The sequence below is a fragment of the Monopterus albus genome, unplaced genomic scaffold (assembly GCF_001952655.1).
Source record: "Monopterus albus unplaced genomic scaffold, M_albus_1.0 scaffold154.1, whole genome shotgun sequence".
NCBI classification, from domain to species: domain Eukaryota; kingdom Metazoa; phylum Chordata; class Actinopteri; order Synbranchiformes; family Synbranchidae; genus Monopterus; species Monopterus albus.
The window spans coordinates 1238854-1254618 of NW_018128034.1; the positions used below are offsets into that span (position 1 = coordinate 1238854).

The 15765-nt window shown below is 39.7% G+C and overlaps 1 protein-coding gene across 5 annotated transcripts in view; it reads right to left on the reverse strand.

The window, feature by feature from the left end:
• The window catches only part of eepd1 (endonuclease/exonuclease/phosphatase family domain containing 1), a 28547-nt gene continuing 12782 nt past the window's right edge, over nt 1-15765 (reverse strand). For all 5 annotated transcript variants that reach the window (XM_020614934.1, XM_020614931.1, XM_020614935.1 and 2 more), the window contains 6 exons: nt 11724-11775; nt 4227-4337; nt 2635-2769; nt 928-1051; nt 571-765; nt 1-406 (listed from right to left, as the gene is read on the reverse strand). In XM_020614934.1, the coding sequence (XP_020470590.1) occupies nt 216-406; nt 571-765; nt 928-1051; nt 2635-2769; nt 4227-4337; nt 11724-11775 (808 nt within the window). In that variant the 3' untranslated portion in view covers nt 1-215. The remainder of the gene's footprint in view (nt 407-570; nt 766-927; nt 1052-2634; nt 2770-4226; nt 4338-11723; nt 11776-15765) is intronic.

A 15765-nucleotide genomic window follows, 5' to 3' on the forward strand; every position in this document is an offset into this window, starting at 1 on the left:
TATATTTATATATATATATATTTTGTCTGAACATTTTTATAACTCTGTGACTTAGTTACTACTATACTGTACAGTGGTAAAATGAAACCCAAAAGGCAATCTTGGCACTTCTTCACACTGGTCAGGAAACTCTGTGCTCCAAGATAAAGCAAGATCCATGCAGGACAAAGTCCTGACGTCCTCTACCCATGTCTCTGCTGTGACTGTGGATGTCATCACCGCTCATGTTTGGGTACAATGTCTCCTCTGTCCACCACCGCCACACCAGGCCCGCTCAGCTCCTTAGGAGTTACATCTACATAAAACTCAGCCACCACAGGGCAGTGTTCTGATGCCACACCACCCCAAGACCAGTTATCTGGGATCCAGGGGTTAGTCAGACCCTCCCTCACTACCACACAATGGCCTGTCAGAGGAAAAGGAACAAAGAGATGGAAAGTCAACAGAAGCATGGGACTGGATGCCATGCTAACACAGACACAAAGTAGGTACACTCCAAAGTGAAGTCTGACCTGACAAAAACATTTCTAATTTCAATCATGAGCTTCACCGCTGTTCAAATACACCCACCAGAATACATCTTCTTCAGGGAGCGGCTGAGCCAAATGTTATCCAGGCAGTGGGTACCCTGCGGTGACCGGGTGCTGATGTTAGTGAACTGGGTGGATGGTATGAGAGCAAAGAGCTTCTCTTTTCTCAGTACATCTAGTTCGGAGCTCTGCGGAGGGGAGCCAAAATTTCCCAACACCACCAGCTCCTTCTCGCCTGCAGAGAAAGATGTGGATTAAGTAGATGAAAATAGGATGAAATTTCCATGATCTAGCTTCATGTAGAGACGGGGCATGCACGGGACAATCCGATGACGATCTAAGATCACTTAAGCTTTGAAAATTCTATGAGTATCTGATACATCTTGGCTTGACTGACCTTTGAGTGTTTCCTGGATACTGGGGAAGAGGGTGTGGGAGTTGTGGTTCCTCTTGTTGGACTCTCCTGGTGAGGCTGTGGCCTGGATATGCACATTCACCACCGTCAACTTGAATGAACCAACCTAATGGAAGACATGAATTTGTAATTCTGGTCAGAATTATTATAACCTAATAGGCAACCAAATAAAATATGACAAAAACCAGTGACAAACACACATATGAGCTATGCAGCTAACTGTGTGTTAGGTATGTTCATCTAAGTGCTTAAAAAAAGGGATTTATTATTTTTACCTTAGGTTTTAATGACACTGTTTGTAGTTTTGATGACAAACTTACAATTGCTAGAGTGAGATAAACTTGGTATTTCTTCGAGTATAAATGAAACATCTCTACCAAAAATGTTTTGGAACTTTAGGCAAAACCAGAAATGGTGACTCAATATGCCCCCAACAGACTTACTTTCACAGAACAGCGTGTGGTCATGTGAATGCACATTTGTTTAAGAAAAGATCATTTGTTTTTGTAGAGGTTACATCTGAATATTAAATAGCTTTTCTATAGCCATGGTTGAAGGCATGTTTTGGGGTTGTCTGTCCATTCTTGTGAACATGATATTTTCAGGAGCATTGAATTAGACTTGTATTTTGGCTGCTGTCTTGCTTCTTTTCAACCAGATTCTGAATAGCAGCAACAGTTGAGGACGTATCAGACCACCAAGTAAAGCTGTCAAATCAAGTGAAATACACTCCTTTTTATATCACCAAAAAACTTACTAAAAACACACTTACCAGAATAAAAATGACTTGTACACACATCAGTGTCATAATATCTATCAAAAACATCAAAAATGACCTCTGGGAAATTTTGATTTTGAATTTTTAGTGTGGCTCATGTCCACTAACATGGAGGAGGGGGGATTTATGAACTATACTACAAACAGCCACCAGGGGGCGGTGGAGTCATGGCGGCTTCACTTCTGGGAGCTGTTATAGATGTTAGACTCAGGAATGAGTTTTCCCAATGTTCCTCTGAAGCCAGTTATTCACTCACACTCTGCCGCTGTGCCTTAACCACCAGCATACCAGGGATCAGTCTAAACATCTTTATTCTTTATGTTAGTCCAAACATGGACAAATTCACATTAATTTAACTGAACTACTCATTGTCTTTGTTTACCTTTTAAAAAAAAAACATAACTTAGTATCGGTTACTTCTCAATTACATAGTCATTGTTTGTTAAACTACACATTATTGTATGCCTACAGATTTTCTCTGTTGTTTCATTTTATTTTGACCTGTAATTACTTTGCCAATGTAGAATTATTATATAATTCATGTCATTTGCTCATGGTGCATGTTGTGTTTTTATGAGAGGCCTCTGTACAAGCCTTTATCCCTACCTGTCCTTCATAGCATTTTTTATGGCATAGTATGTACTGTATATGTGCAATGAATGTTTTAAGAGAAAACATGTTAAGGAAAAGAACTATAAATGAACTTGGTTAATATTGTTTGTAGGAGCAAGTGGTGTATTCAGATCAGACTCATAAATGAGTGGCGTTCAGGCAAGAAGTCAATAAGCATAGCATTGTGGGAAACTGAGTTCTATCTTTAAATTCCAGATTGGTTTGATTACACTGACAGGACACTGTCTGTGTTTTCATCAAAAACTCATTGTTTGTTTTTAGAATAATTCATTACTTACAAAAAAGTGAGCCAGATAGAGTGTAGGGTTGGCACGATTCCCATTGCCATTGACAACAGGAGACTCCATGACTGCAGCATCCTTCAGGTCAATACCAGACGAGCTGTCCCACAGGAAGCCAGAGTAGCTCACTCCCTGGGAAAACAGGACCATGGGAAATGCAGTCAGATACTTTAAGCTGATCTTGAAGAGTTCCTTAATGTTCACAACATTATTACTAATGGACAGCGTATTACTAGTTATTAATATATGCAGTTCTTTGTATCATATAGTCCATTTTAAGGCTATCAATATAAACTCTAGGAATCTAAATGGATTCTTTTGTACAGTTCTACTGTACAATATGAGCCTCAACACCACACTGTCCATACAGAGAGATGTATCATAGGTGAAAAGTCAGCGAATAAAGCTTAGTCACAGTTATCAAATTTAATAAAAAGGCAGTTTGGAAACTCAAAGTTAAGAAGAACCTTTAATGATCTCTGTAGCAGTGAATATTTACAATGCAAAGATATTACACATTCCATTATAACATATTTATATTGTACTGTATATATTGACAACTCAAGAGCACTATGTAGAGAGATTTGGAGATTCTGACAAGACACAAAGGTGCTTGTAAAATGTTTCATGATTAAAATCTTTTGTAGGTTATGTATTCAGTTGAGCTGTATTACTTGTAAATAATTTATTCAAATTTAGTTTTACCTTCAAAGCTTTTCATGCACTGCCAAGGAAGTCATTTCCAGTGGAAAATGTTAATTCAGAGCCTCTATAGTTCTAGTATTTTGAATTCTATAGTACATGAGGTAGTATCAGTAGCAGCTGGTTCAAGTAAAGTATATGGGTTTGTGCAGATTTGTGGTACTTTCTAGCCTACATTTGTAGCCTACAGCTAGCAGTTATCAACATACTGTAGAGAATCTGGGAAGGTAGCGTCGCCCTAGGGTGCAGTATATGGTTGTTTCCTGGAGGCAGGATCCTCCAGAAAGACCTTGATTTATATCAAACTTGCAAAAAATGGGAAATGTGTTTGTTTGTTTCTCATTTAATCTTTTTTGGCCAATATTAATGACTTTTTTTAAAAATTTCAAATAAGGTAGTTTAGTTTTCCAAGAGAAAAAAAAAAAAAAATCAGAAAACCATGGTAAACATCTAGCCTGTCTTTGTCCAGAGCTAACCAGCTACTGCCCACTAGCATGTCTGAATGATTTATCTACTAGCTGGTGTCTGCTGCTCTGTGCTGAGTGTCTTCCTGATGTCAGAGCAGATGCTGTAATGAGAAGAGCTGAATAAATCCACTAGGCTTAGCTTTAATGAAGCAGCTGATACCACTGAAACCCAAACACCGCGATTGATTTAAGAAATGAACCTGCTGCGTGGGCTGATCTGTAACATTTGGAGGGTTTGAGTGATTAGGGTACTTGAGGGCTCATAATACCAATAATTCTAAAATGAAGTTGCATCAGTAGCCAGATGTAAATACACCAGCACTCCAGATGTTTTGTGGCCAGTTGCATTCAGTGGAAATTTATTCTTTATACAATGCAATTAAAAAGAGAGATCAGTGCTGTTAAAGTTGGCTGCCATACCTTGCTGGAGCATGCGGTGGGTTTTTCAGACACAACACTTTTCCACAGACCTCGTGGCCATTTCCACTTCCGTACACTGGCCAGTGTTCCTTGGTTTAATTCCACACAAAACTGCAACACAACACAGAGCGAGAGGACGTCATCAGCACTGAACTAATATGCGTAGAGACCAGATCTGTTGTTAGTTACACTTCTTTATTTGGATATGACCTAAATTTTGACTCTAGTCTTAGTTCTGCAAAACCTTAGAGGAAGTGAGTGAGACTGGTGGAAAAAAAAAATCACTTGCAATTCAGCAAAATCTTTAGGTTAATTACTGAAATTGTAGCAAGCAGCTAAAATTGCAAAAGGCTACTAACTATGAAGCACTAAATCAATCAGTTTAAACCTTTGAAAAATGTCTAGACATCCAAAATTAGGCTAGCCATGCTAACAGGTTTAGAAAGCTGAAGTCCATTTAATTATTTTCTGTAATTAGGTTATGACAGAAAAAAAGCAAGTGAGGCCAAAATACAAAACTGTTCATTATACAAGGCCAATGCCTTGCCAGTGCCAAGAACACTGAGTTAATGGTTATGAGAGCCAGAGCATGGTAAACACAGGGTAAACAAAGGCTTGAATGCATAAGAGGGCACAGTATTACCTTAGAAAATATTTGCTTTACTTTATATGATGATGAAATGCGTGACTTATCTCTTCTTCTGATACATTTCTAATCTGTCTGCCTTGCATGACAAAGTGTAGTTCAAAAGGAGTGTTGTTCTCTATTTTAACACTTGAGGGCAGAGTAACTGGTTGTCAGCAAAAACATGCTTCGCTCGGCAGCCGCTGGCAAACAATGCAGAGTTCAGTGAACTCAAGTAGCCTCATCTCTTCTCACAAGGAAATACAGCAAGAAAGGAAGCCTATATGTCAACATCACAAAGAGAAGGGGTGGGGAATTCAAAGAACATGCTGATGAAGGCTCAGGTTGCTGTTCATGGCCACCACTGGATCTAAATTTAAGCTGAGAGGCTGCCTGTGGGACACCGGGGTCAGTGGAACCCCACCTATGTGCACTGACACGTACACACTCATGGCCTATTCATGTACATGGGGCCTACTAAGCCAATACCTATATCTTATAGACCGTATATATGCAACTGGGGCCCACTGCCGATAAGACTAATGTGTGCACAGGAACTACATGTGCTTATTATTAAACAATTACTACTGTTGACATTTTATCACACAGTATCCCTAAGGGGTATCAAACAAAACACAAAGTTGTTCCACAAGTTCAACAGCCAGGTTAACCAGGTTAACTAGCCAGGCTAGTTTTTGGGACACTGCATCAGAACCACTGTAGCCTGTTAACATGCAGCGATAGTCAGTCCACCCGTTCGTGCTGGGTGAGACTAAAACCAAACATACACTTCGTGCTGAAGCTAACAGGCAGACTGTAAACACTGTAGGACTCGCTGTCATGGGACAGAGAACAACTCAGATTTCAGTGGAAAGATATGACATCTTAATGGAAAGTAGTGACCTGTCAAATGAAAGAGCACAAAGTCAGTAGTTAATCAAGGGAGTTTAAGGCTATTTTTGTAGATGCAACTATGAAATAGTCTGATCAAAACCAACTATATGTCTAAAAGTTCACTTTGTTTTCATTCCAAACGAATCCCACATCAGTTACAAAGCTCTTTCGTGGCAGCAGTAGAAAGACAGAGATCTGAAGATGTCCCCCTGAGTACAGAGAGCAGGGGGTGAGAAGGAAAGGTCAAATAACTAGCTTTGGCTACGTGTTCGGGTTGACCCACTGATCAAACACCTTGGCTTCTAAATCAATAAACAAATCCATCATAAAGTGTGATAACATAAGATTACAGACACATATCACTATGGGTCTAGTGTCACTCATGAACCCACACACACACAACAGCACCACTGCTGAAAACAGCGCTAGGAAAAACACTGCAACAGTGTAGCGCCGCCCGCTATTCAAACATCAAATCCAAGCAGCTGATTTACATTACATCACCCTTGGCCTGACAATTTTCACTGTTGATACTGTGATATTACACTGGATTAATGTTAAATATCATCGGTAACAACAGGAACTGGAGATAAGATGGTTAGGGAGGAGCATCCAGTGTTACAGTTGTTTATAATGATGATGATATTATATGGAGATACTTTGACACAGTTTCAGCAATACCAGTCAACCTGGAATACGCACTGTGTAGCCTGTGTAATCTGGTACCAGACAAAGCCACAAACTCAGATCATACTGAACAGATTAGGGAAACAAATGAATCAGATTATGAGCACACAGGTCAGACACTGGGACTGGAACAGCAACCATTTGTAAAAAACTATAAAAAAGATTATTTGTTTCAATTGGAGAAACAGTTTGTGAGCACGCTATTTTATTGATGGATCTCTGGAAACTACTGAGAGTTTAAAAACATTCAGTCCTCAAATGGACTGAAACACACACACACACACACACACACACACACACACACACACACACACACACACACACATAACACTTGAGCAAAAGTTGCTCAACACTGCTATCTACCTCTAAAATATTGTTAGAAAATCTGCCTAGTCATCTCCCAGTGCTATTACAGCTCTATCAGGCTGCAGTGAAATACACACCAATACATTCAGGGTGAACTACATTCTGCGTTCACTGGTCGATCGCTGAGTAATCATAGCATTAATAATAAAGCAATTTCAAACTGCCAGAAGGTTAGAAATATACTTTCAGTTATAGTCCCTGGGATTCACTGAGCATGTAAGGCATACAAAGATGAATTTCTCTCAAAATCTTACTTAGCTCAAACATAAAACACACTCATTATTTAGCCTGTAAAGACCAAAGTGTGGCCACAGCGTGTGCCAAGGTTCTGGCAGTGAGCCCAGGTATCACCGGCAAGTATCCGGAGAGAACCCGTCCAGGAACAGGGAGAACATGCAAACTCTGCACAGAAAGGCACCGGGTCAGCCAGGGCACAAATCTAGAACCTTCTTGTTGAGGTGACAGCGCTAACCACCACACTGTGCTGTGCCACCCAACTTAGGAGTTTTCTTCACAAAATATAAGTTGTGTATTTTGACCCTAATTTTTTCCTGCGTAGTCATGGTCTGGGTGGAAACATCAGGGTCTATGTGGAGGATAGGAGAACTGACAATGACTAAGACCATCTATATATATGGGATACATTGGTATCGTATCCCTTTAACACCAACATGAAAAATCAAAAACTATTCCTTTAAGTTGCATTATAGGCAGTGTAGGACATGCTGTTTTTTTAAAACTGACAGGAAATGAAAATCAAAATATCTCAGCTTCTGCTGCATTAGTTGTCATCATTTACTTTTTGTTGTGTCTTTATGGAAACCACTGTACCTGCTCTATCTTTACCATAAATCCATCTTTAGATCACAGGACACATTCATTAACTAGTCCATCAAGCATAGAGCAACATTAGCATTCAGTTGGAGCCATGTCTTTTTTCAACCCCTTGAATAGGAGTTCACTATACACTCACTTGTAGCTCTGTTTTGGTCTCCACCAACTACTGGAAAAAATATCTGGCTTTTAGTTGATAAATGTGCTAGCTGCTAATTTTGTCCATGTGCTGTTTGGCACTGGACAGGTAGGTCGTGGGTTTATTGGAGCTCTTTCACTGCTGCCTGCTACTGGATACAAGTAATGAGAGCCCTGAAAGTGAACCGAACAGTAAAGTTGAAGGCTGTGAAAGCGTCGTTTGACACAATCATTTGAGCAATAGTCTCTAATTTTTCTTTTTGTTTTAATGACTCCATGCTCTTTCCTCACAAAATATGTTTAACACCACTACTGCTAGAGCAAATTCATCTCTTCTTTAGTACTTGAAAAGAGAACTGAACCTGTTGAGGGTGGTTTCACCCTGGAATACAAATACATAAAAATGTAACTATACAGTGTTGTTAGTGAATGTCTTTCAGTTCCCCTAAGTAAAAAAATAAAATAAAATAAATAGAAATCACTCAACTGCTCTGTCTGAAACAAGAGCAAAAGAACCGCCTTTTCAGAGAATGTTGGATAAAAGGAACACATTTAGGTGCAAACAAAGTGAACTCACTGAACCTTCAGAGGAATGCCAGATGACTGTCTGGGGTTGGCAGTATAACAGAAAACAGCAGGGAGTGAGTGAGTATGTGTGCACATTTGAAGTACTTAAGTATAAAGATGGAAAGCTATTTGTCCAGTTATTACATATTAATTAGCACATTGGCACAAAGGCTGTTTGATAGGACTCCCTCAGAACCTTTATAGTAGAACCAATAATGACACTGAAACCCAACGCCAGACAGAGTTCCTTAGCAACAAAACACACAGAGAGCAACAGTCTAAAACCAGCACACACTTTCTGTGTGACTAATGTCCAGTAAACATGTCTACTAAAGTCACAGAGAAATGCTTCCATGGGTGTTTGGGGAATTTCTTCCATCAAATGGACATTCACTATAGGGATACAGTGGAGGGAGAGAGGCACAATTTAATTTGGACACAGATCATCATAATGTACATTTCTACAATTAGGTTTTGTAAAGTACTCATTCTAGACAGAAATGCCCCCTGCGAGTGATGTATTATCTTACACAGTATATTAGATATTTAATACTAATATGTCAGTGTGCAGGCAAAGTTTTACTGTTGTAGCTGCTTGAAGTGGAGGTAGTTTATCCACTTTAGATACAGTGGTGTACTGAACTTTAGTCCGCAGTGTCACAAGAATATGGGGGTTTGTGAAATGACTAATCAAAGAAGAAAGAAAAAAAAACATTCAGATACACAAATGTTTTTTTACTTCACAAATTTTTTCTTTTTGTAAACTATTCAATAATTTGATGTCTTTGGGCCTCAAATAATTACTTAAATTAAACCATGTGAGATGTTTTGAGCAAAAATGTCTCTTTGGTAGAACTGCTAAAATCTCAAAGATTTCTGAAATGTGACAAGGGGCCTCAAACAGTTTTTAATAAAATGCTAGAAGGTTGTGAAACACTGGTTCAGTCTTTAACAATGTGCTGCATTTTATCAGCACATTTTTTAAATTTTAAATCTTAATCAAAAACCTAGCCAGTAACAGTAACTGTCAGATAAATGCAATGAAATAGAAAGTACAATATTTCCCTCTAGAATCTAATTGAGTAGAAGTATAAAGTAACGGAAAATGTATCAAGTTGATTACAAATACAAGTACTCCAAAACTGTATTGGTACAGTGCTTGACTACTACTTGATTTCAGAGGTTAATACAATACATAGCACAGCCTACAGTCTACTACAGCCTAGCATAGGGTATACAATGCAGGCCATATGTGTATGTAAAATTCAGTGGTCTCCACAAGGAAGGCTGGGTCCTCACAATGTGAGCGTGTTAGCAGGTTGTGGTCCCCTAAATGTAAGTAGTACAAAGGCACCGACACACTGAGTGCAGTGGACGATCTAAGTGGACATGGAGCTCATTTCCTATTCACTGTGCTAGAAAGGATAATGCAGTTATAGAAGGTGAAAAGAGAAGGTGCTAATTACTAAGCCAAAACAGAAGAGATGAGAAAACAGGCAGTAAATCAGTGTGGGAGGCTGGCAAGGTAAAACACTGCACTACTGGCTACCACTTGTCCAGAGGTAACTCATCTTCCCTCCACCTCCTTCTCACTGTCCAAAATACACTGCTGCTGACCTACTTCCCATTCCACAGAGCTCAGACTTCTCTGCCAAGGCTCCATCTGGTAGCCAGAACATAAAGTGACGTTACATGTGCAAAAAGCAGTGTGTAGGTTGAACAGCAACACATGGTACTGCTCAGAGTGACCCACTGAACTCTGACATTTTATGGATACACCAACATTAGTGCATTAATGCAGGTGCTCTACATCTCCACTCAGTAAGACAGTGGATGATCTGAGCTTTACAGGCTGTGGTTTGTGAGTTTATACATTGATTTTCTAAGCTACTTTTACTTAGTGTCCCATTAACTATTAGATAGCTAATGAACTTGCTAATTAACAGCTAGTTATTAGCAAGCATGTGAGCTAGCTAGCTGGGGCAGGGGTTTTGTCATCTTCACTAATTCTTCATTGAATGAACATTCCAGAGGGCGTAAAGAGCACAGTACAGAGAAAATAGAAGTGTGGGGAGTTTTTGCTAGTGAGTAGTGCTAGCATGTTCCAGGCTTGTTAATGTGTTTAACCGTTAGCTCAGCAGCTAAAGCAGTTTGCCAAGGTGCCCTGTGAGCTGCCACTATGTCACCATGCTTCGAGCAGCACCTGTTTTGCATGGTCTTGCAAAGATGCACCGATATATTTCACTGTTCTACTTTCTGGTGTGACCCATTTTAAAACTTTCAATGTGATACTCAATGTGCAGAGAGAAACTCATCTCCAAACAAGATGTGACTGAAAGTAAAAAAAAAAAAAAGAAGAAGTGGTAATTACGGTCAGAGAATGGGCAGGGCAGGGACATCATGAGGGTCCATTTCACCATCTGCACGATGACTGGAGAAACCAGGAATCAAACCATCAACCCAGCAGTTAGGAGTGACCCGCTCTACCAGTCACAGCCACCCCAGAGGAGTTCTTCCTCTTACTGTGAGGAAGTCACTGTCGTGTTTTTTAGTGTACGTGTGTGTAAAACTGTATGCAACACAGGACATCTACATTATTTCAAGAATGAAAGTAGTGTGTATAATGTTATTTTAACTACATCAACCAGAATGAATACAAACTAGCTTTCTGTAAAATAGATTTTTTTAAAGTTTAACATCAACATTAAGTTTTAATATTTAACAACTGGCTCGCCAGATTAGTATAATGTAATGTAACAAAGCAATAACTGAATATTTTAAGATGTCTTGCTCTAAAACAAATTTGTCTACTGTTGTATTTTGTTGTTATTAGAGTGGAAAAATGGATGGATGGATGGATAATGATATGATCATGATAAACAATTTAGTAAAGCTGCAGCTTCTGTGATGACTGTGTATGATTTACTACAATTGTTCCGAGTCAATTATCTTCCAGGAACTCCGCCCATCACTGCTCCCTGCTGTCAGCCAAAGTGTACCAGCATGGTTTTGCATATTTTTTCTTTATTTTTAATGAACTATCTGAATCAAAGGTTAATCCAAATTATTCTGAATTGTGACAGCTGGAAAGGATGACCTCCAACCCATAGTAACCCCTGTTGACACCGTCAAAACCAAAATGTGGGCCAAGAAAACAGAAGACGTAGAAGCTTGGGAGACAGACGCACACAGAGTGGAAGGAGAGTCGGGCCATTTGTGGAACAGCAACACATTAAACAAATGGGAAACTCTGAGTGAGAGTTTGAGTGCATTTCCCTGAATGGTGACTCATCGCATTTAGAAGGCTGAAAATTAAAGCAGCCATCAGCACTGACAACCAGTCAGTCAGTGTGACTGGGTCACATTGGTGCACAGCTCTGTTTTACCTTATCAAGAGCTTCCTGCTCCACCAGGTCCTGCACTGCCAGTAGCTTGATGCTGGAAGTAGAGAGAGGGAGTATATAAGTTTCACATTAACACATTCACCTTGTAAAATTTTGAAATTTGATGCAGTATCTGTGTTGTGGGTTAACTGTGTGCTAAAACTAAATTTACAAATTTTCATGTAGCATCTTTAAAATGAATGAAGTATTATTGGTGGAATTCAACCACTGAACACACTTGTGACATTCTTTCTACAGCTGAAATCAAATACGTCTTGGACAGATCGCATCATTAAAATTCATAAAAATCAGTAGCACCCATGCAGTTTGATTCATAGACCAATACTGAGGCACAGTGGCTGCACTGCACCAGTGATGGACACTAGAAACACTGAGGATCTTACTTTAAAAGGGGTAGTTTGACCATATTAGAAAAAGACCTTTCCTTATGTTCCTCCACTTTCTGCATAGCCATGCAGATTATGGCTATGCTGATATTATCTGGTTTGGAGATATCTGTCAGAAAGGTTTCTCCCTCTCCTCTCAGTGTGGGTGAATGTGTTTTTGTTTGTGGTGCTCACAGTAAAGGGAATTTCCATTTACAAATACAGCAGGACTCGTCTTTCCAGAAACAACCTCGTGGTTCTTTGAGTACATTTACAGACCTTACTGTGAACAGTTTTCAGAGGAACTCCTTCCCCACTCAGTAAACAGCGTGTTGTAATTTGAATCAAGTGAGCCTTTAAGGGGTCAGTCAAGGTCACTAACAGCACCTTTAAATCAACAGTTAGACTACTTACAGTACAGAGGCTGGAAACGCTCAGTGCGGTGTTTACAGTAATAATACATGACACCCAAAGCAAGGTTTTATTCTATTATCAAGTACGCAATGGTGATGTGGCACTACCAAAACTGGATCCTCACTGTAATAAACAGCGGGCAAAGTCAGTGCTTTTAATCTGGCAGTGAGCTGAGAAACTCGGACTCTTAGTGAGAGAGTCTGGACTATCGTCTATCTGCCAACATGATACTGCACAGTGAAGGAGGGGCCTTTACAGCACAAGAACCATTTATCTGTTTACTTTTCAAATGATTTTCCAGACTAACAGTCAGCGCAGTAAAATGCAAGATATTCCAGAGAGGCACCAGTGCTTTTCCTCCTGGCTTCATTTAGCTCTGATGAGGAACTGCTTTACTATACAATTTGTGACAGAACTGAGGAAAACTGTCTTCAATGTTTCTTGTGAACTAACATCTTTTACAAGTGGCCTCTGCACATGGAGAAAGGTTTATCTACCAATAACAAGTTCCTGAAATCAAAGCTCAACCTGAGAGGCTCCTTATTTTATAGAAAACAACATGAGGCATTATTCTACTACACACTTAGACACACACACACACACACCCTCAGTTCAATCCGCAGTACATGTGATAAACTGCTTCAATGTGGTGCAACACAGTGACATGAAGTTGGTGGAAATGCTTCAACATTACTCATCTGAAATCAGTCATGCAAATATTCACATTGCAAAACAGTCTTTTCCATTAGTGAAGTGCTGCTGCTGGTTATTATAGGAGCTGTGGTGTTACTCCAGACTGACTCACATGCACTGAGCTGAGCGCAGTAGCTCCACTGATGCCCAGCATCACATGCAATCTGAAGATGAGTTACTACACAAATCTTCTACATGGTTGCACACGTCACACTGTAAATGGTGTGAAGCGCTCAAGGGCATATCCAAGCACAAGGAGATCACTCTCTACGCTTGCGGACTGACCACCACGTTGATTGTGATATGCAGCATTTAAGTTATACAAGAACATGAGTCATAAGATGTTTCAGATGTTACAGAAAGTCAAGACAGTTTCTTAAATGCAACAATGGCGTTGGGGCATTTCATGTGTGTCGGTTGAGGACCAGAACACAGACTTGACGTGCATACAGATAGCACAAGTAGTCAAGGTAACAGTGTTTTAGTCCAAGTCCCTAAACCTTGTGTCTGAGTTGAGTCTCAAGTCCCCAGTGTTCGGGTCCAAGTCATCAAAGTCACTGCAAGGTACCTAGATGTGTCCATCAATGGAGCAAATACTAAAGAGGAATCATTTTTCCTTTGGCTTGTGGTTGTGGTGCAAGCCTTTACATATAGCGTTAATAAAAAGTCTGTAATTCTGAGTGTGTTTAAGACTTTCCGTGTTCCACTAGTTACAGTATACTAACCTAAAATATGTTCCAGCTAGATTAAACATACACTGTAAAATATGACGCTTGGAAATAGGACTGTAGATGTGCCAGCATGGACCAGCTCACATTTACATGTGATAAGATGCTACTGTAGAATGTGTGTTTTGATACACCACCAGTGCCTGTACTGAGAGAGTCTGCTTGTTTAGTCTGCATAAGAGTTTGACTGACGGATTTACAAAATCTAAATAAGTGAAATGAAGCAGGTAAACACATAAGAGCACAGCAAGAGTTTAAATGGCCACAAACAAGTTACAGTGAGGAGAGTGTCTTGGAAATATCATATTCCAAATGGTAATAGGCTCTTGTACCAATAACATTTCATGCTCACAACAGTCACATTTTGGACTATTCTAGATATACAAGTCTTAATCCTCAATACATCTTCTCCCCCCTTTCACTGTGACAGGCATTAGAACCAACTAAAGCACCTGCTGATGCATATTTAGCACAACACAGTACAGTAGGTGAAGGATAAAGAGGTGATGTGGATGTAAAGATCCCTCTACATGTGTGGAAAGCTCAGGGGCTATTAGACATTTCTTTCAGCAGAACAGGCGGAGCCCTGGTTATGCAGATGTGCTTGTGCGCTATTAAATGTTGTAGTCATGTGAAAAAGGAACATTTATCAGAACAACTTCTCAAAGCAAAGATGAAACAGTCATAAAATCACAAAGATTTTTGCAGCTACAACTAAGCAACAACTAAGCCTAATTATCTAATGATGCCACTAGTGTAAACAACAACAGCTGACAAAACAAACATGTCATTAAGCTTGATAGCTTCAAGAATCTTAATGAATTAAAAAGGCACCCTGTGAGGTATATGTCCACTAGCATCCTTGTTTCATTTGTATCACGCACACAAACCAGGACTCTCAGTATACACACTGACAGTACACACACTCCCACTGTTCCACCAACAGCTAGTGGTGGTAACGCAACACTGGTCACAAACGTTCCTGAAGCTGTTAATAAGAAAACTCCACAGGGCACCTTTACTTCTCAGTCAGCATTTGTAGCAGATGAAACTCTTTAAAAATGACCTTCACATTACATGCAGATTTGTGTTTGAAATGCAGTGCTGGCCATGAGTCAGTCGTTGCTGCTCAACACTCACGGCTCAACCTGCAACAAAACAAAGTGAAGTAGAGGTGAATTTCAGCCACACATTTGCATATGTACTGTTGGTACTGTGATATTTTGACTGTAAAGTTTGATAACAGCACATTTGATTTTGATTTGATTTGATTTGATTTATTCTTTCAAGCATGTAAAGACAGTTGATATGTCAACACATAATTTTACACATATCCAACAAATGCTAATCCAATATCAATTTGCTTATACCTAGTACATGCTTGAATGGAGTAGGAAGAAGTCAGACTTATCCAGTCCTACCCCATGACATCATCTTACCATCATTGGTTTGCAAGCAGTATCTCTACATAAATAATTCTCTTCCACACCACACAAGTAATATACTAAAAAAATTATAACAGAGTGTTAACATTCTTACATAATTACATTCTTAAATAATTATCTTCTACACCACACAAGTAATATACTAAAGAATTATTACAAAGTGTTAACATTCATACACCACACCCACAATGTTCCATCTGGTTAATCATTAAGTGTCAGGTGTCCATAGCCAGGTGTTTAACAAACACCTGGCTATGGACTCTCTTCCCCCTCATAGACCTTATGACTGTGCTATCGACCTGTACCCGGGAGCCACACTGCCCAACAGCCGCCTCTTCCACATCTCTAAACCCGAACGACAGGCTCTGGAGGAGTACAT